This window comes from Chelonia mydas, chromosome 10 (genome assembly GCF_015237465.2).
Source record: "Chelonia mydas isolate rCheMyd1 chromosome 10, rCheMyd1.pri.v2, whole genome shotgun sequence".
Taxonomy (NCBI): Eukaryota; Metazoa; Chordata; order Testudines; family Cheloniidae; genus Chelonia; species Chelonia mydas.
The window spans coordinates 41,109,816-41,131,953 of NC_051250.2; the positions used below are offsets into that span (position 1 = coordinate 41,109,816).

The following is a 22,138-nucleotide window of genomic DNA, read 5'->3' on the forward strand; positions in this document are numbered from 1 at the left end:
AGGAAAGGAAATAAAGAGGGCGGAGGACTTAGACCCCCATGTACAATAGAGAATACTATCCTCCATCCATTAGCGCACAGGGCCAAATTCATCCCTGCGGTAAATCGTTGGGCTGCAAAGACAGGGCACCAGGGGCAGTTCGCAAATCTACCAGTTTAGAAAAGCTGGTGTGAAAAACAGCCACCCCGAATATCTTCCATCCATTAGCGCACATGACCAAATCCCCCTCCCTAGGAATACGCCTGGCTGTGTCCTGACCCCATGGCTTCGGCATCCCTTCAGGGAGGTTCAGTGCAGGGCTGTGCAGGGAGAGAGGCTCTCCAGGTCCAACTGTCAGTTTCAGCACCTGTCTCCTGGGAGACGCGGTGAGTCTGGGGTGAGTCGCAGAGTCAGCTGCCCCCTGCCAAGTGGTTTCCCCATGTCCCAGGGAAAGCCCAGGCTTTCCACCCCCTCCCGACATCAAACCCAGCCTGCCTGGTTCGGGGGTGCTCTTCGAAATATAGCTTGGATTCATGACCGCTACAGATCCAACCCCGCGGGGGAGACAGTAATGTTTACAGGACTGAGGGGAACGCAAGACAAAGGGAAGCCTGAAACCAGTCCATGGCTTGCCGGCGTGTAAAGAGAAAGATAGGCTTCCTTCCAGCCCAGCCTACGATCGAAACGCCGGGCATCCCTCAGACCCTCTGCTTTGCATGCAGCTAGCATGTGTCCAGCACGCGAGCTTTTCAAGGTGAACTGGTCTCGCTTTAGCTTTACATTTTTCCCCTTTCACCAAAGCCACAGTGTTTTAGGGAGCAACACTGCAATGACACAGCCACAACTCCAAGAACGAGGGGAAATGAACCTGGGTTGCTCTTTTTAATATTTGTAATTCACTACCCCCCAGTAGTTTCCTCTGAAACTAAACTGTACAATAAGCCTTCTCAATGAGCTAAGAGGACCCTGGTATCCCGGACCAGGAGCAGCGCTGTAGTGCCCAATCCGAATGGACATTGCAGGCTGCGCTCAGAAATATTCCAGTGTCCATCTAGCTACACGCCCGCTGCCCAGCCAGACGTTGCCCTTTTAAGAAACCGGGGTGATGGCTCAGGTAGGCAGAGCCTGTTTGCAGTAGTTGCTCCTATGGCAACCCAATTGAATTAGATAGCCTCATGAATATTCCCAGCCCCAGCAGCTGCAGGAGGGATGAGGAGGGCAGTGATGTCAGCAAGCCGGGGATGCTGCAAGTTGCGGTTAATTGTGTCTTAGTGGCTGGGGGGTGAGGAGCGGAGGCTCCCCGGGGTGGGTGGCGGCTACCCCTGGGAGATGTGCGCTGTGCCGGAGCCGCAGCCCGTTCGCAGGCGGCATGGCCACGGCTGCTGCCGCAGCGGGGCAAGCCCGGAGTGCGGCTCTGACCTAGACTTGCCCGGCGGCGGGGCTCCGGGCGGCCCGGGATTGCAGTGACCCCGCCCCGCGGGGAGCAGGCAGCAAGGAGCTGAAGCGGGACGGGGCTGCCGTCCCCTGTTGCGGACGCGGAGCTGAGCCTGATGCAGAGCCAGTGGCTGGCACGCTCCGGCGAGGAGATGACACGCCTGCCACCGGCCCCCCCTGCCCGGTGAGCTGGGGTGCGGGAGGCCGGGGCCCCGGGGCGGAGCAGCCGCCATGGATAAGCTGCCCCCCGCCATGCGCAAGCGGTTCTACAGCCTGCCCCAGCCCGGCGGGGCCAAGGCGTCGATCATGGATGAGGAGGGAGACGGCGACAAGGACACCCGCAAGCGGAGCATCCGCCTCAAGCCGCTGCCCGCGGCTGGGGGCACCCGGGGAGACGCCGGCCCGGAGCCGGGCGCCAAGAGCAGCACCAACGGGGACTGCCGGCGCTTCCGCGGCAGCCTGTCCTCGCTGGCCAGCCGGCACCTGCACGACGCGGCCGAGGGCAGGCGGCTCATCGGGGGCGAGGGGGAGGCGGCCTCCCCCGGCGAGGAGCGGAGCCCCCCGGGCGGGGGGGAGCCCGAGCTCCCGCCGGCCCCCGCCCGGTCCCCCCCGCCGGAGCCGCAGGCCCTGCCCGCCTCCGCCTCCATCAAAGTGGAAGGCGGGGCAGGGGGCGACCAGATCACCCCGGACGAGGAGCTGCGGCTGGGCCAGGCAGGCTTCATGCAGCGCCAGTTCGGGGCCATGCTCCAGCCGGGGGTCAACAAGTTCTCGCTGAGGATGTTCGGCAGCCAGAAGGCGGTGGAGCGGGAGCAGCAGCGGGTCAAGTCCGCCGGGTTCTGGATCATCCACCCCTACAGCGACTTCAGGTACTGAGACCCCTCCAGCCCAGAGCCCCTCCACCAGCCGTGCAGCCCCCCCCCCCCCCCGCGCGTTGCCTCCTGCCAGTCCAGAACCCCCCCTCTCCCCCACAGCCTGCTGTGCCCCTCCCAGCCAAGAGCCCCCGCGCGGAGGGAACTTTTCTGGTTAGTTTCCCTGTCGCTGGAGCTAGAGGACACAGTTGTTGCTGAGCAGCCCCAATGTAAACCCGCTCTCCTACTCCGCGGAGTTTAAGCAAAACTTTCCCCTCCCTCCATCTTATTTTTGACTATATTGTCAAATGTATCATCAGCTTCCACCTGCGTTAAGGGCCACTCCACAGTCCAGCGTAACTGGGAACCTGCCCTCCATCCGTTACACAGCTGTGGTTAGTTGGTGCCTGTAGCATGTTAAACTGCTCCTGCCTCTCCACTTCCACCCCTAGGGTCTGTTTTGTTCATGTTCTAGCTTCGCTGTTTGCTGTTGATCCCTAGATCGTTATTCTCCCACCCTCCAAGAGTGGAGTAAGGATGTTGCTGCTGCTCCATAGGGCTACTTACTGCAGCACTACTTGCCAGGCATTTGTATGTACAAGGGATAGGGCCATTCATTAAGCAGAATCCTAGTCCTTCAAAGAATGGTTAAGACTTTTTTTTGTTGCATATATAGATCCTGTTTGTGGAACTAATTTGAATGGGGTTAGCCAGCCTAGTTTTGCTACAAAACTGTTCTCACTTTCACTTAAGTGGCAATCTTTCATTGTGGGTTAATGAGAGAATTAACTTGTAAGCAGTAGATCCAATTTCTTTAATGCTCTCTGTCACAGTATTTGGGTATTTTGGGGTGAACGGATGGCTACTGTACAGGCAAGTGTTCCTCGGTGCAATATGTAAAGTACTGCAGTCAGTAAGGAAGTACATAGTGCAAGCAATGTCCAAGGTTTATTGCTTCGATTTTAATTACAACAGGCTTATACACTACATAAAAATTCAGTGGAAGCTCTCCATACAAATACATATCACAAAATGCACACTGCAAATTGTCCAGCCCAGCATTATCTCCTAGGATGGGGTCAGGGAGATAGTTACAGGGGAGGCGAAGTGTTGATTTCTTACCAATAAAAAGCTCCTGAAACTATGTTTTAGAGATTTAAAAATCAGTTCACATATTTAAAGGGTCCACACCTGCCAGTGATCCGATTAATTTATATTTCTTGAATTAACACACAATAATAGGGTTTTTTTTTAATCTGAAAGACTGCACTGTCAATTAAATCCATGCATTGAAGTCCCAAATGCACTGCTGACCTAGCATGTAAGGGTTTCCAATAGTCACATCATCATATTTAGTCCTTGCATGTATAATGTCCTTCATGCACTGATTGAAAAGGGTTTAAAAAGATGTCTCACAACACAGTAGAATATGAGGGGTCGGCTTGAAAAACAATAATTATGTGGCCTTGTCTACAGATCTTTGTCTTATCTGCCTCTGCCTGGATGTAAAACCGAACCAAACCTCTGTGTCCTCTTAGGTTATTCTAGAGAACTGTTCTCTTGCATATAGCATCTTAAAGGGTTTGTTTGGTTCTTAGTGCATTCGCCATCTGAGCGGACTCCATCCAAAAGTAGCCTAGAATTTGCACGTTTCACTCATACTGTGAATTCATTCTCCCCTTCTTTCTTTAGGGCTAATTTTTCAGCATAGAACCAGACTGTCAAACTCCAGTACAGAGATGTTTGTAATAGTAGCCAATGTGCCTCTCATACAAGGTGAGATGTTCCTATTTGGTTAGAATTGCTAAATTAGCCAACACTGGCTGCTTAAAATAGAGCAACACATTATGAGGTAAGTTTTTATTTCTGAGGTGCTGCAATATATGGCCATTCACAGTATCACACACAGGAATAAAACATGCAGGCAAGTTAGACACACCCAGACCAAATGATCAGGCCAAGTCTGTAACATGCAGTAGGTCTCTTAGTCACATGCATGTGTGTGGTTTGTTAGTATTAATAATTAAGTCCTTGCCTGATGTAGCCTTGTGTTTGTGCAGAGATGATAGCGCTGGCTGGATATTGTCCTCAGGTGCAAGGCACTCTTGGTTTTAAATTCCAGTTAAGATGATCAGCTGCTGCTTTGTGTTCCCTTCTAACCTTATGCTAGTAGCCTGGCACACAATATACGCTTTCTCCCCACAGTCCATACTGGGCCTGCCACAGATGGGACAGCAGCATTGGTTGTACAATGGATGTTAGTGAAGGGGATGAAGAGAAGGGGAGACGATACTGTATTCTATCTTCCCCCACTGTTTTCTCCCTTTCCCTGCTTCTAGGTCCCTTGAGAATATCCCTATGAAGATGACTGCCACTAAAAGAAACTGTGTAGACTTCCCTGAGAATACTGACCGTGGCTCAGCAAGTTTGCAGATGACACTAAACTGGGAAGAGAGGTAGATACGCCGGAGTGTAGGGATAGGATACAGAGGGACCTAGACAAATGGGAGGATTGGGCTAAAAGAAATCTGATGAGGTTCATCAAGGACAAGTGCAGAGTCCTGCACTTAGGATGGAAGAATCCCAATCACTGCTGCAGACTAGGGACTGTGTGCCTAAGCAGCAGTTCTACAGAAAAGGACCTAGGGGTTACAGTGGACAAGAAGCTGGATATGAGTCAACAGTGTGCCCTTGTTGCCAAGAAGGCTAACGGCATTTTGGACTGTATAAGTAGGAATATTGCCAGCAGATCAAGGGACGTGATCATTCCCCTCTATTTGACACTGGTGAGGCCTCATCTGGAGTACTGTGTCCAGTTTTGGGCCCCACACAACAAGAAGGATGTGGAAAAATTGGAAAGAGTCCAGTGGAGGGCAACAAAAATGATTAGGGGGTTGGAGCACATGACTTATGAGGAGAGGCTGAGGGAACTGGGGATGTTTAGTCTACGGAAGAGAAGAATGAGGGGGGATTTGATAGCTGCTTTCAACTACCTGAAAGGGGGTTCCAAAGAGGATGGATCTAGACTGTTCTCAGTGGTAGCAGATGACAGAACAAGGAGTAATGGTCTCAAGTTGCAGTGTGGGAGATTTAGGTTGGATATTAGGAAAAACTTTTTCGCTATGAGGGTGGTGAAACACTGGAATGCGTTAACTAGGGAGGTGGTGGAATCTCTTTCCTTAGGGGTTTTTAAGGTCAGGCTTGACAAAGCCTTGGCTGGGATGATTTAATTGGGGATCGGTCCTGCTTTGAGCAGGGGCTTGGACTAGATGACCTCCTGAGGTCCCTTCCAACCCTGATATTCTATGATTCTATGATTCTATGATTCAGTGTTTGAACTGAAGGGGCAAATTTTCCCTGATTTTGGTGCTGAAGCATCCTTCTTGGGGGCAAATTAGTTCTCCCTTTTATGGATGACAATATTTTTGGCCTCTGAAATGCAGCAGATTGCAACAAATAGCAGGTATTATCAAAATGCTTCCAAGGGCTAGGTATCCTTCAGCCAAAGGACTTTACTTCCTCCATTGCAAATTACTCAGTGCAATACTGACTGCTCCTAATCAAAGGCAGGTACAGATTCCATGCTGTTAGGACAGTATTCTCTGTTGCCTTGTAACTGCATTGTCTCCAAAGTGCTAGGGGAACACTTTGTAATGACAAGGAGGAGTTAAAGACTAACAGATTTATTTGGGTTCAACCCATGGGGTTTTTTTACCCACGAAAGCTTATGCCCAAATAAATCTGTTAGCCTTTAAGGTGCCACCGGATTCCTCATTGTTTTTGTGGATACAGACTAACACGGCGACCCCTCTGATATTTTGTAATGACTACACAAGTTCTAGGGCAATGGAGAATCAGGCCCCAGATCTTGTTTCCTGCCTCTGTGGGATGATCAGTTTCACTGTTGAGAGTAGCTCTTGCACCTACAAGACAGAGATCTGGAAACTCATTGCTGTTGCATTAGACAGCTGGGGATGTGAACCTGTGGGCTGGATGCCTCAGTATGTCGAGTCACTACTATTGGGCCTGATTCTGACCTGACTTACGTTGGTGTAATTCCACTTGCTTCACTGGAGGTACTCCTGATTTAAAATGGCATGAGGGCAGTTCCTGTCGCAGTGGCACAACAGATGCTTTCATCATAGATTGTCATTAAAGAATCCGTTTTACACCTAATATGGTTAATTCAATGGCAAATCTATGACTCCTCCAACAGTAAAATGAGTTAATACGGATTAATGTTCCATTGATCCCAGCTTCTAGTCCTTTGCAAGAGGGAAAGAAACTGAATGACCTCTACCAAAATCAACTCCAATGCCCTAAGTATGGTGACTAGTGAATGGGCTAATTCTAGAAGCACTTAAAAAGTGATTTAACCAATACACTTTCTATTAGAAATTGCTGTTACACTGTGAAGCATACCTATGTATTAGTTACCAGAGTTTATTTGCATTCATGGTTGATTGCACATCAGTGCAGATTCAATGTATGTTTCCTAAATCAAGATTTATGTGAAACTTTGAAAGCTTTTTCAGTGGCTAGATAAATAGATTCATAATTTCTAACTTGGAGGAAACATTGATCCAGTACAATTCATTTAAGATAAAATAATAGGCAAACGACAGGTTTTTATTTGTGTTCAAGTAAAGGATATTGGGGATATCTGCTCTCTCTGTGATCAGGAACTGCTTGCAAAGTGGGTGTAGCATGCTGCTTTTTAGAGTGAACTGAGCCGCAAAAAATGTCAGGTGAAATGTACGAGCATCAGGAACTCTTAAGGAACACAGTTGTTTTCATTCCTGAATGTGGGCCCAATCCCCCAGATACTATCAGGCGTAGTTCTTTCTACTGTGGAATCAATAGAACTGCTCCCAGTAGTACACACTAAACCTGGTTGTCTGGGCCCAACTAGGGGATGAGAAACACAAGGCCCATGATTGGGTTTGAATAGACTTACTGATTTGTGAAGGACTCTATGGGGCACTAGTGGATCTGTGCTTATCCACTAGTGGATCTTTCCCTGCTTATCTTTTTACTAATTGTTTTGCTAAGATGAAAAACCATTTGCAACATGTACAGCGATACCCACTGCCTGTGTCAGTTCATCAGGCAGTTATTGTCATCCCTGTTCTGAATCAGCAATGGTATGCTCATTACCTGCTGCTGTAAAATGGCTCTGAGTGCTACCTCTCTGCATCATTTTATTCCTGCCCAGGTTCTGAGACCACCCACCATAGTGAACTCTGATCCTGTGAATTGCTTGCTACTCTTAGTGAAGTGGAATGGAAGCTGCACATTGTTTCAATGTCTCTCAGAAAGCAAATTGGGTGAGACTTCTGTTTAAAGTGAGAGGTAGAAAAAGTTTTGTCTGTCAGTAAAAATGGACAGGTTAAACACAGGTGGTTCAAACACTGGAGTCTCCTTTCTTATTTTCAAACTGATTATCCTTGGGTTAAAACTGGTTCTACATTGCTAATTGTGAAATGGTTTCACTGACCCCCGTCCTGCCATCCTTACTTACGCAAAACTTCCCATTGAATTCCATGGGAGTAGTACTCTAGGGCAGTGCTACTCAAAGTGGTGGTCCGCGGATCGGTGCCGGTCCTAGAGCCATCGGATGCCGGTCTGTGCGCACATTGGAAAAAAAAATTGCCAGTCCCCCACATCAGATAGCTTGAGAAGCACTGCTCTAGGGCATTTAGTAGGAATTGTTCAGGGTGCTTCAGGGAAACTGCATCTGTATTCCACCTCCTCCCCCTATCTAGCCCAGGAGTGCCCAGTCATATCTCAGATTTCTGCTGTCACTGGTCTCTGGACAGGGACTCTTGACCCACTCCCTTCTGATGGGGGATTTTTAAGGCCACACAGCTCCCTGCCATCCATTGAAATATCCCCAGCAAGCCCCAGTCTGCTTAAAGGCCAGCCCTGTGTGTTGCTTTCTCTTTGAGAATGATACTGTTTTTACCAACAGGCACAAGTTACCACCCAGCTCTTTCCTAGCAAGCACATTCTTCAGGTAAAAGCATTACAGAGAAAACATATAAAAACAATAAATGGATTTAAACACATACCAGGAGTCACCCATGAGTCTTATGGGGCCCTAGTAATCCAAAATCTTTCCAACACTTCTGCAATGGTTCTGCTCCGCCCCCTTGGACAGAAGGCCCTGTTTGCTGGATCGGAAAGCAGGCCCTGCATCAGTTTAAACCTGGCCTTTTTATATCAAAAGCCCTTTCTTTGTCTGTTGGTCTCTGGAAAACCCAGTTGAACCAAACTATGCAACACCCCCACCCAAGGAAACGATACCCTTCTGGAGGTGTTTATAACCTAACTGATTCACCTGTATCATCCCCCCACTTTTTGTTATTCGTGGAGGAGCTGTGATAACAATCCCTGTCCCCCAGTGGTACATTATACACTTAAAGCAGCATGGTCCCAGAGATATTGCATGGGGTTGCAACATCTGTCACACAAGGGCCTAATCCAAATCCTGTTGAAGTAATTGGAAAGGCTCTTCCTGACTTCAGGGAGTTTTGGCTCAGATTCCAAGAGAGGAAGCCCAGTCTTATAGTTAGCTAGTCTAGATTCAGGGGTTCTACTCCTGCCTCTGACTCTGTGTGTGCCCTTGTACAAATCACTTAATTTGTCTGTGCCTTAGTTCTCCATCTATAAAATGGGATAGTAGCTCCCTGCTTTAAAAGGGTGTTGTGGTGATAAGTGCATTTGTTTATGAGGAGTGTTCAGGTACTAGAACAAGCACCATTTAAAGAAAGTAGTGCCTCTATGAATCAAACGCTGCAGCTTATTACCATAATGATAGAGCAAGATTTGGACTATTACCATAGAACAGTGGCTCTCAACCCTTCCAGAGTACTTTACCACCTTTAAGAGTCTGATTTGTCTTGCATACCTCTAAGTTTCACCTCACATAAAAACTACTTGCTTACAAAACCAGACCTAAAAATACAAAAGTATTTAAGTAATTTAAAAGGCTTCACTATTATTATACTATGCTATTACTACACACACTATTACTGAAAAATTGCTTACTTTCTCATTTGTACCATATAATTATAAAATAAATCAACTGCAATGTAATATATATATTGTACTTACATTTCAGTGTATAGTATATAGGGCAGTATAAACAAGTCATTGTACGAAATTTTAGTTTGTACTGACTTCGCTGGTTGTAAAACTAGACAAATATCTAGATGAGTTGATGTACCCCCTGGAAGACCTCTGTATACCCCCAGGGGTATGAGTACCTCAGGTGGAGCCATAGAATACTGCCGTGATTATGTATATTATACAACAACAAAACACCAATGTATGTTGAAAGAATGTTACGGAGGCTGCAAATTCAAGCCTTAAATAGGAAATGCTAGCATTTCAGAGCAGCATTCTGCTGCTTAATGGTGAGACCATCCTTTCTCTTCCTGCAGTCTCCTGCCTAATTCATCACACACCTTCCAACTTCTGCAGCAAATGGGGCACGGGTCTTACTGACAACAGTCTCCTTCATTACACAGGTTTCAGAGTAGCAGCGGTGTTAATCTGTATCCACAAAAAGAACAGGAGGACTTGTGGCACCTTAGAGACTAACAAATTTATTTGAGCATAAGCTTTCGTGAGCTACAGCTCACTTCTCCAATGAAGTGAGCTGTAGCTCACAAAAGCTTATGCTCAAATAAAGTGAGCTGTAGCTCACGAAAGCTTATGCTCAAATAAATTTGTTAGTCTCTAAGGTGCCACAAGTACTCTTATTTCATTACACAGTCATCATTCATTCCTATAGTGGATTGATCCTGTGCACTGAGTGAGGCAGGAGTCATGTGGGAAAAATAGCATATGCTCTTGTAATTACTATATCACAATGCGTATATACAGGGGGGTTGAGTTAAGGTTGTACAGGCAATCTTAATTTGGGCATTTCCTGTCATTTGAGTGCTTGATTTTGCAACCTTAATAACATTCTTTTAAAATAGTTTTGCATTATACAATAGTATGTGGTGCAATAAAGTAAATAATATCGCATCAGAATGCTTTCAGAATACAGAAACCAGAATGCTGTCTTTCTGGAGATCAGCATCATTTTAGTTTGAAACTACTGACATTTGTGTTTGTTTCTTATCAGTAACTTATTAGCTAAGCCACAGAATTACTCAGACTGCTCTTGGGACCATCATATCAGAGCTCTCCTCTTTCCCACATCATGCATTTCTCTCTCTCTCTCTCATTTTTAAAGACATGTTAGTGCCAAGGCAGTTACAGGTCAATCAAATCATTGTTGGTTCTAATTGGCACTCTAACAAGCTGTTAAATCATTTTACTTGCAGATGAATGTCACTCAGAAATAAAGGTGCCAAATCCTTTTCCTCCTTTGAGAACATCAAAGAACCCATTTCCGTGCATATCTCTTCCCACAGATGAGCGTAAGTGAAAGGTAACTCCGGGAACTGGCTTGTTGGAACTTGAGATTCAACCCACAGAGCTAAATGAATGATGGCTGCACAGAGGGCCTGTATAACCATGTTCCAGTCTGGTCCCTTGTGTGATTGTACAGTAGGAAGGGTGCAGCTTTTATACAACATGAGACTATGGAGAAGATTTTCAAAGATGGAAAGGGGAGTCAGATGCCCAACTCCCATTGCTTTTCAGTGCCAAACTGTCCTTTGTGCCTGTGAAAATCTCTTTCCTGATCTGTAATATTATCACCTTTTTGGTGCAGGTTATCTTCTCTGCCACGCCCCTCGTGATACTGGGATATAGCAAGGCTACTGAGCGTCTGTCAGTAGAGTCGACTCTGCTTTAAGCCATTTTAAGAGATGTTTTATGTAATGACATCTCAGTTCCTCTCTCTAGGCATTCATGTTCATCACCATAAGGAGAGTGGTCACTTTGGATAGGCTATTACCAGCAGGAGAGTGAGTTTGTGTGTGTGGTTTTTGGAGGGGGGTGAGGGGGTGAGAGAACCTGGATTTCTGCAGGAAATGGCCCACCTTGATTATCATACACATTGTGAAGACAGTGGTCACTTTGGATGGGCTATTACCAGCAAGAGAGTGAGTTTGTCTGTGGGGGGGCGGAGGGTGAGAAAACCTGGATTTGTGCTGGAAATGGCCCAACTTGATGATCACTTTAGATAAGCTATAACCAGCAGGAGAGTGGGGTGGGAGGAGGTATTGTTTCATGGTGTCTGTGTATATAATGTCTTCTGCAATTTCCACAGTATGCATCCAATGAAGTGAGCTGTAGCTCACGAAAGCTCATGCTCAAGTAAATTGGTTAGTCTCTAAGGTGCCACAAGTCCTCCTTTTCTTTTTGCGAATACAGACTAACACGGCTGTTACTCTGAAACCTGTCATAGTGTCTAAGCACGTCTCATTCCCTTTCTCTATTAAATGGCTTAGCTTGTAAGTCAGAACAAGATTTTCCTAGCTAGCAATATTGAAAGCTCATCCTAGTGCCTCCAAATCAAAGCTGCCTTTTCTCTGCCTCGTCTATGACAGGCAGTAGGAAATATTCTGGAATCCTCATTTAGGTGGCCAATTTTGCTGGTGATGCATGAGGCAGAATAGAATGCAGCTTTGCTCTGCACAGATGTATGGGCTCTGCAGTGCTGACAGCACTAAAATGTATTGTTGTTTTTTTGGTCAGCAGACCAAGTGGTTAGGATGTTGAGAACGTTTAGGAGGGAGCAGGTGCGTGCCAGGCACTAACAAGGTGCCATTCTAGTGGCCCTTTTCTGACCTTGACCCTAGTTAATGCTTAATGCTTCATTTCTTTGGAGTCCCTTTACAAATGGAGTATATTTGTCCCCTGCAGTGTATTCATGTCAATCATGGCCATCCTGTGCTTGGCATTAGCACCAGAATGTAATAAAACCAGACAGTTGCTCCTATTAGGATACTGCATGCAGCAATGGAAGGATGTGTCAATAAGAGAGAGGCAGATGATGATCCAGTGGGAATTCCAAGGTCAGCTCAAGGGACCATCAATCTGATATGATAGGGTCCCAACCAAGCCCCAGTGAGGCACATGAGTTAATCTCATTTGTGGTGCTTCTTCCAAACATGCTAACTGTTGATTTAAATCTTTGCCACTTTGGAGGGACAGGTTGCCTGTGTTTATGCATCTATTGTTAAGGAGCTTAGAAGCAGGAGAGGTTCTGCAGGTTGCCAACTGACACTGGGCAGTGAAAGGTGCAAGAGCTTCCCCTCTCCTCTTTCACAGCTGTGGGTCTGGTTTCTGTGATTGCACAAGTGCTGGCTTTACTGGCAATGAGTACCTCCCCTTCCTTGCACTTGGTACCTTGTAGCTCTCCTTTCTACTCAGAGCTGCTCTAACGTTGCTATAATTTGACAGACATTTATGCCCCCTGCACATTTGGGGGATGGGAAACCTGGTGAAGTATTTATAGATTTGTTGAAGGAGAAAGAAATCTCTTGCAAAGTTATCAGCACTCCAGAGCTTGTGAAGGAGATAAGAGCTGCATTCTGAAGACTTGGGGACTCCATATTAATAAGTCTTTTACTTCCACCCATCACATCACACGTGATTTCATAGCCAGGCACTCAGTCCCCACAGCACTAGTATCACTGTCGCCCAGCGCAATGTCTTGTCTGCAAAGAAACAGAGTGCAGTGATGGCAAGGGGCGGGTGGGCGGGCAGGGTGTTGAAGCCCCTATTTATCCACTGGCTCATTCTGAGAATTCAATCTCCGCTGTTATGTTAGTGAAGAGATTGCAAGGAAGGTGCCAAACCCTGGGGGTGCAGGATGAGAGAATGCAGGAGCCGATAATGGAGGTATTAGAGCTCTGCAAAGAACCAGATGTTGCATTAGACACAGAAGCAGCACACGGGGGGCACTTTGCAGGCACTGTCAGGGTTTGGACTGGCTCTCCCAACAGACAGAACGATAACAGGCTGGATACTGACAGCTGGCTCCATGCTGTCTCTTCACACAGAGAAAACCCTTCACTAAGCACTGATTCCCAAGACTTGATTTCCACCACCTGCTTGCTTATATCGCTTTTTCCAGTGTTGTAACTCCACTGACTTTAGTGATTTACACTGGTGTCAATGAGGAGGGAATCGGGTACCCTCCATCCACAGTCTTTAATGAGTTGTAGAGAGAGGAAGGGCTCAGTATAATCTGTGGCCATATTCTTTTCTCACTTACACTAGTGCAAACCTGGAGTAACCCCTTCAAAGTCATTGTGTGTGTCCCAGTGTAACTGAAGGATCAGTAGTCTCTGGAGAGGAAGCATTATCTACCTGTCAAAGTGCAATGTTGGGAGGTGGGAGATCTGGGTTCTGTACTTGACTCTGTCATAAATTCATTGTCACCTGGAGCAGGGCATTCTTTGTGACTGGAGAAAGTCACTCTTTCTCCAGCTGTATATCGTGGCTAATAATACTCAGTGACCAGGAGAGGGGTTGTGAGGCTTAACCTTTTGTAAAGCTCTTTACTACCCTCAGATGGAAGGTGCTAAAGAAGGGCAAAATAGACTTACCTGCTCTGGGATCCATTGGTACATAAGGTATGTGTGATCTACAGCAGTCCAAGGGTTTACAGGGAAATCTTGGAAGAATTTCTGTCTTCTGTCTTTGAAGATGTGGGATACACCCCTTAGCCTGTTAATGGCACAGGCCTGAATGGATCTCCACACTGCTGGCTGATTTCTAGAGAATTGGTTCCTTTGTCCTTACCTTAATGAGACAAATTTGACCAGCACCGAATCTGAAAAACAGAATCCAAGAATAACTTCTATGATTCTACATTGCTTGGCACGTTTTTGAAGCTAGATTAGACAGACAATCAGTAAATGTGCTGTAGGGACTAATCTTGCATTGGCAGGGAAAGCGGCTAGAGGAATTCTCTCTCTTCAGTGGTCAGGTGCAGCACCTTGGGAAGGATTGGGGATGCTTCCAAAATAAAATAATGCTGTGCCTTTCCCTTGTGCGCAATGTACGCCACAACGTGGAACACCCTCTGCTTGTGGAATCGCAGCCTCTTGGTTACAGTAAATGTGACCCGATGGAAGGCCCAGCCCCAGGGTTATGTAATCTGGCCTTTTTGGGATGTGGCAGGCTTGGAAAACATCACCTGGTATAATCTCCTATGGAATAACCTTTTGAATGATCTGTTGTGATGCTGGGCTTTCAGCTCAAACGTGAATGTGCTTCGGACAAAGTCAGTCCTGATTAAGCTCAGGTCAGAGAGTAGCTGAGGTGCTTGTTCCATGCTTGAGAGCTGGAACAAGGCAGCCTGAACCAATGACACATGCTTAAAGGCAAATCCAAGTATGGGGGTGTCTGTAGGCTGAACACTGACTCTGTGTTTGAAAAGGTCTGGTCTTTAGGATTCACAAGGCCCTATGCAAAGTAGTGCATGGGGGGTCCATCTAGTTCTTTCACTATGAACGCCCCCTGCCAAATCTCTCTGTACCCATGATATCCCTCCTCTCCTGCCTGTCTGTGACCCACCACTTGAATGAGGTGAATTCCTCCTTGTTACTGTCCATGAGGCTTCTGTGACCACCCATCCCACTGCACTGAACAGGAGGGGCAGCCTTCCAAGCAGGGGAGGTTAAGCTGGCTCTGTGGTCCACTGGTACCGTAGCAATGGCACTGGCAGGTTTGTGTATGGTGTGGGTCACTGAGTATTTAAACAGGGTTCTGGAAACCTCTGCCACAAGTGGAGTCGTGCAGTGAAATTTGCACTGCAGGAAGCGGAGGATTTGCCTTGACATCATCTGGCCTGCTCTGAGATCTGCAGACAGTCAGCAGACCTGTGAGCACATCCAGTATCTTCAGCTTTGTAGAATTAAGGCTTAGCTTCAACATAAGCTAATGCAAGCTGTGCCCACCCCACACAGCTGGCTGCTGTATGGCTTTATGTCTGTCTAAGCATTCTGGCATGGGGGCGGATGTGTTATGTGTGTGAATGACTCTGCTTTGGAAATTAATACATAAAATCGGGGGTGAAGCTAATAATAAGACACTGCCTCGTGAGTGATGGGGATGTGAGAAGCACAAAGCAGAGGCTTTGTCAAGCTTCTGTACTGGGAACAACACTTCTCCTGCTATCAGAGCATGGTGGTTCTCAACCCCAGCTCCACATGGTAAGAGCTCGGATGTCCAACCAGTGCCTGTCTCCTCCCACAGTCAGTGGGCACACTAGAGATTGCAGTGGAGCTTCTCCAAAACCCAGTCTCTCAACCCCAAGAATAGCTCAAGCTGTACTGAAGGTTAGAGTGCATGTAGGTGAACAGGAAATGGGCAGTAGAGGTACAGGTAGCTGATTCATCACTAAGGAGTGAAGGAGACATATAACCTCTATCCATGAATACAAAACTTTCAGAGAGCTTGAGAAAAGTCATCTGTGCCTCCAGACCTCTGGAAGGTGACCCGCACAGGCTCTGACCTTGGCAGCCTTTACAGGGGTATTGTTTTCCTAAGGATGAGTGTTCTTAAACAATTTCTCCAGTGTAATTGGCAGAAATCTACTTTCCCAAGCAATATCAGGTCAGCAGTTCTTCTTCGTCTCCTGAATGAGACATACCAAGGCATGCTGGGTAAGAGTGGCGTGAAATGTTCCCTAATCGTTCATTCAAATTCTCCTTGACTAGCGTTAGGGGTTGTCTTTCTGCATTCATTCATGAGTGTCCTAGTGAATTAGTTCACTGGTGGGACTGTTCACTAAAAGAGTGAATGTTAAATGAATGTTTGTGGAAATTTGTTATTCTTCACACCTGAAATTTGATTTGAGGGGTCGTGATCCAATCATGGAACACTATCATACCATGTGACTTATAAGCCAATCAAAATGGCTTGAATCTTTAATTTCAAATCTTGAATTCTCACAGCTGAGTGACAGAGCGTGTGTGAGTGAGAATTCTTCACAAACCTAGTCGCAGCAAACTGAGAAAGTCATTTGCTCCTGAACAGTTTGTGGAAAAGGTGAGAGGCGCCATTAATCAAATAAACTATTTTGGTTTGCATTATTCGTCCAACTTTGGAGCACAGACATACAGGCCACCCCTGATTATTTAAGATCCACAGCAGTTTTTGAAAGAGTTGGTCTCTTAGCCAAATTCCATCTGGAGTAATTCCACTACAGCTTCAATAGCATACAGTATTTCTGTTCATATCCTGCCCTGAAACATTCTGTGGGGGTTGCTGTGCATTGCTTAACAGCTGTTGCATTTCATCCCAGAGTTAGCTTCATGCCAGTGCTGGGTGAAATTACTCCAGTACACGTAGTTTGTACTGTACTCTGGGATCCTCATGGATTTACAAAGGGAAGGTGTCTTTTCTTTCAAACTATTTTTATTTGAATGGATATAGGGTGCCAGATTCCTTGGTGTAATGCCACTGAAGTCAGGGACATTACACCAGAAATGTATTTCACCCACTGTGTTTGTCTGGGGCTGATCTTTCTAGTTAAATACTTATCACTGCTGTATCTAGAGCAGGGGTTCTCAAACTGGGGATCAGGACCCCACACGGGGTCACAAGGTTATTACATGGGGGGTCGCAAGCTGCCAGCCTTCACCCCAAACCCTGCTTTGCCTCCAGGAATTATAATGGTGTTAAATATATAAAAAAGTGTTTTTAATTTATAAGGGGGGGTCACACTCAGAGGCTTGCTGTGTGAAAAGGGTCACCAGTACAAAAGTTTGAGAATCACTGATCTAGAGCAATGCCCAAGTCCTGCTTTTGCCATGCCATAGTGGTATATACATGCACTTGTTAATGTTTGTTACATGTGGAATCCGACTGCAGGATTCCAGAGCAATTTCATAGAGGTTAAGTCCAGAAAGGAGCATTAGATCATCAAGCCTGACCACCTGCATAACACAGGCTATACATTTTCACCCACTTACTCCTACGCTGAGCCCAACGACTCTAGTTGGATGAAAGTCCTCAGGTGACTAATTTACTGTGTGCCACGGGTAGAGAAGAGGAGAGACTGGGGTGCCATCGACATCCATGGCCCCTGCAGAGACAGGGAATCGATTAGGTAAGACATGCCCAGATGATCCCAGCAAGTGAACTGCACTTTATGCTGCGGAGGAAGGTGAAATCCCTGCCAAAATTCCTTCTTCACCCCACTAGGATGGGGACCTTTAGGGGGCATGGCGTTTTCTCCCCTTAGCCCATGAAGAGGCTGTGGTATGAATCAGTGCTGTCTGTGGTGGGTTGGCTCCTGAACCCAGGAGTTACTTGTCTAAGCAGGTTGAGAGGGTTCTGAGGAAGTTCTCCTGCACAAGTCTGTGAGGAAGGGAGCTAATTCACTCCCTGCTCTTCTAAGCTTCCCAGGAAGGACTGTCCCCTTGTTTCTGAGCACAGAGTAAAGGTTCCATCTACCGATGGCTCAGCTGCGAAGAGTTGGGATTTGGTTTGGATGCTGAACTGTCAGAACCTTTTTGTCCTGATGCTTCTCTCACTGACTTCATGAGCTTCAGAGGAGGGTCTTCTGATTTACGCCAGCATGAGAGGAGAAGATTTGCAAAAATGGGCTGTCTCCTCAACTTAGCCCGAATAACTATCAGAGGATCTATCTGCCTATATCCTCACAACTCTCCTGAGAAGCAGGGCAATTATCCTTATTTTACAGATGGGGAAACTGAAGCACAGAAGATGGTGTGACTTCCCAGGGTTACAGAAGCCTAGAAGAGCAGAGAATTGAACGTGGGTCTCCCAGGTTAGTGGCCAAACCACTGGACCATCCTTCCTCTAAAAATCCTCTCTGAGCACTTCAGCATACCAGTGAGTGCAAGTCATTTGGACTGGGTTGTGCCAGTGTTAGCCCAGGTGGACACAATTAGGTAGAAAGGGATCAGGTCCTACATCCTGCCTCCTACCGGAGCTTTCTTAAGTGCAGTGAATAGAGCAATAAAAAATTAAAAGCAATATCCTGGAAATCACCTCGTCAAGTCAAGGGAAGCAGTTAAGTTTTTTTCCTTCTCCCATTGAAATCACTGGGAGTGGGGATTGGTCCCCACGTGTGTAGAATTAAAAACTACCAAACATTTTAGACAGAGAAGTATTTAAGGATCCAGCTCCTCCTTTGCTTCCCTGAGTTCAGGGATCTGTGCTTTTTTAGCTGCCATCACAGCTACTTAAAACAGGGCAGGGAATGGTCTTACCCCTGGGCATTGACAGAAAAGGAAAAACCTGTTTTCTGATATTTTCTTTTAAAATATAAATGTGGTTGTAACTTTAAAGTCTGGGGAAATCTCTCGTGGTTGTAATTTTCAAGACTGCACATGGGTTTTTTTTGTTACTGATCTGAGGCCATAAACATGACTGGATAGGTTGTGTCTAGCCTTAAGCAAAATATCTTTGTTCTCCTCCTGCTCCCTTTTGGCCCCCCTGTGCATTGGTCAGGCACAGTCCCGGTCCTTGCCTAAGGACTGGATGACAGAAAAGAGGATTAATTGTGCCAGTGCCTGGCCCAGAGCAGGACTAACACATTAGACAGGATGCTACTGCCTGTTGCAGGGTGAGATGGGCATTTCCAGCCCATGATCCTGGAGCCATTGGGCCTGCCTCATAAACAATGCCCCTGAGAGCAGCTGCCAGGCTGCAGCTTCCACCTACATTCCCACCTACACGTGTCCCAACCTAGGCAGTGGCTTATAGTCACTATCTTGCTCTTTTCCTTTGTTTTCAAATATTTTGCATGTCATCAAGTACAATTGTGTTATTTGTGAGGGGTGCACAGTTCCCAGGGACTAATTCTGAACAGGCATCGGGTAAATTTAAAACACACCTTTAATTAACATGTGTGTGGTGTTTGCGGTAGGAGCTGAGTGTTAAAGGGGGAGAGCAAGACAAACAGTTCAGATCTCAATAACCAAAGATAGACGTCAATTCTGTTCAATTAGTAATTGTAGTTCATTAATATAGATACCTGTGTGTTTGAATTACTCATGACTGCACTATAAGGTGGGTAGAAAGTTGGCTAGATTGTCGGGCTCAACGGGTACTGATCAATGGCTCCATGTCTAGTTGGCAACCGGTGTCAAGTGGAGTGCCCCAGGGGTCGGTCCTGGGGCCGGTTTTGTTCAATATCTTCATAAATGATCTGGAGGATGGTGTGGATTGCACTCTCAGCAAATTTGTGGATGATACTAAACTGGGAGGAGTGGTAGATACGCTGGAGGGCAGGGATAGGATACAGAGGGACCTAGACAAATTGGAGGATTGGGCCAAAAGAAACCTGATGCGGTTCAATAAGGATAAGTGCAGGGTCCTGCACTTAGGACGGAAGAACCCAATGCACAGCTACAGACTAGGGACCAAATGGCTAGGCAGCAGTTCTGCGGAAAAAGACCTAGGGGTTACAGTGGACGAGAAGCTGGATATGAGTCAGCAGTGTGCCCTTGTTGCCAAGAAGGCCAATGGCATTTTGGGATGTATAAGTAGGGGCATAGCGAGCAGATCGAGGGACGTGATCGTTCCCCTCTATTTGACATTGGTGAGGCCTCATCTGGAGTACTGTGTCCAGTTTTGGGCCCCACACTACAAGAAGGATGTGGATAAATTGGAGAGAGTCCAGCGAAGGGCAAGAAAAATGATTAGGGGTCTGGAACACATGACTTCTGAGGAGAGGCTGAGGGAACTGGGATTGTTTAGTCTGCAGAAGAGAAGAATGAGGGGGGATTTGATAGCTGCTTTCAACTACCTGAGAGGTGGTTCCAGAGAGGATGGCTCTAGACTATTCTCAGTGGTAGAAGAGGACAGAACAAGGAGTAATGGTCTCAAGTTGCAGTGGGGGAGGTTTAGGTTGGATATTAGGAAAACCTTTTTCACTAGGAGGGTGGTGAAACACTGGAATGCGTTACCTAGGGAGGTGGTAGAATCTCCTTCCTTGGAAGTTTTTAAGGTCAGGCTTGACAAAGCCTTGGCTGGGATGATTTGATTGGGGATTGGTCCTGCTTTGAGCAGGGGGTTGGACTAGATGACCTCCTGAGGTCCCTTCCAACCCTGATATTCTGTGATTCTATGATTCTATGATGGTGGAATAATCATTGTCGATGTACATCAAAAAGCTTTAAAGAGATTGTTTGCTTTTAATAAAAAGCCAGTTAAAATCTGGTGATAAGGAGACCAAAGGGCTTTAGTTCTTCATAGTTCGGAATGCACTTCAGCTGTTTTGGATCCTGTTTTGGATCCTCAGTTTTGGGGAGCCTTAAAAGGGCCTGACTCTCATAGGGTGGGTGCTTTCAGCACTTTGCGATCATCAGGCAACTTTAAAGTTTCTCAAGGTGGGAACCCAAAATTACTAGTCATTTTTCAAAACCTTGGCCTTGGCAATGAATACCTTGGAGAGTGTTAAGAAGGGAGACTGGTAGATCTGTTTTAAACAGCTGGTAGAATCTTCCATTGTAACTCTGATGTAAGAATTCCTCTATCCGTGAGTCTAGTCACTTACATAGCCTCCATCACGATTCTACTTGAGCACCTCCCAGATGTTTATGGGTTTACATTTGTTATGCTCATATTAGGTAGAGAGGTAGTATTTCCATTCTACAGATGGGGAACTGATACAAGGAGAGATTACATGACTTGCTAGAGGTCACATAGAGACTCTGTGGCATAATCAGGAAATGAACCCAGGTCTCCTGAGTTCCCAGACTGTTTAGTGCCTTGATCACCAGTTTGTCCTACCAGTCTCCTGGGATGTCCTTTATGTTTTAGATGGAAAACAGGCAAAAATCTGTAATGAAAAAACTGGGATGCCTCCATCTGAATGTATTTCAGAACTTGTTTCTGGCAGGTTGATCATTTTAAAAATATATTTACTTCTCATTGCTGAGCTGAATTCTTAATTAATTCTACATTTCCAAGAACAATTAATCAAAGGAATGGTTTGTGACCCAGTATTACTCCCACAGAAGCCAATGGCAATGCTCTCATTGTCTTAAATAGTGTGAAATGAGGCCCTCAAAGACCAACCCTTATTTAGAGGCAGTATCTATGTAAGTTCTTATAATAGTAGCCAGAGGCTACATTGATGGGTACCTATGCTAGAAGTACTCCAGTATTCTACAGTAGCAGTAGTATGACAGCAAGGTGCAATGTTTTGCAATATTACTGTAACACTTCTCAAAATCAAGGGGACCCTGCATTATTTGTTGGCTTGTGCAAACTCCCATTGACCTGACTGGGCAGGGAAGGAAAGATCAGTGTTGGGCAATGATTATTCTATCTCGGAGAGGGTGGCTACTCACATGAGATGTTTGATGCTCTGTATTGCTGATGTTGTATTTAAGCCCACTCCCTGGCAAACCCCTCGAGATGGGCCTAAAGGGAGTGGTGGGACCACAGCACTGCTGAAGTGTGGATCAGAGCTTTGCTGCCTGGCTCCTCCCTAACATGTTTTATTTAATAAAAACACTTTCCAGGTTTAAGCCTGTGATGTCCCAGGGCACAATGTCCGTGATATTAATACACAGTAGGCCAGTTAGGCAGCAGGAGGCTTGCTAGCAGTTCAAAGAATAGACTCTTCCTGCTGCTTCTGCAGAGCTCTTTTTATGGCATTACAAGACGCCGTGAATTGCCATGGGGAGGTGCTGGTTTCTTAATCCTGCTCCTCCCATCCAAAACTCCTGCTGCCCTTGAGCTTCCCTCTACTTTCTATCTAAAGCAGCAACACTTGCTGCGGAGGAATCAGGGAAATGGAGGGGCTCACAGAGACCTGCAGAGGGTTGGGAGACCCAGAGGCTCCTTGCAGATGGAACTGCCCCATGTGGGGCCTGGTCATTCAATGAGGGTGGGAGGGCTGGGGTAAGCTGCCTCCATGCGACGGAAGAGTCTGTAAAAGCGACCTCTTGGAGTTTCCAGTTCCCTGCATGGGT

At 46.4% G+C, this 22,138-nt stretch overlaps 1 protein-coding gene across 2 annotated transcripts in view; it reads left to right on the top strand.

Annotated features, from left to right (window-relative positions):
- Positions 1 to 1,310: 1,310 nt before the first annotated feature.
- Positions 1,311 to 22,138, top strand: part of HCN4 (hyperpolarization activated cyclic nucleotide gated potassium channel 4) — a 168,572-nt gene continuing 147,744 nt past the window's right edge. For both annotated transcript variants that reach the window (XM_037911597.2, XM_037911598.2), the window contains exon 1: positions 1,311 to 2,279. In XM_037911597.2, coding sequence (XP_037767525.1) covers positions 1,645 to 2,279 — 635 coding nt within the window. In that variant the 5' untranslated portion in view covers positions 1,311 to 1,644. The remainder of the gene's footprint in view (positions 2,280 to 22,138) is intronic.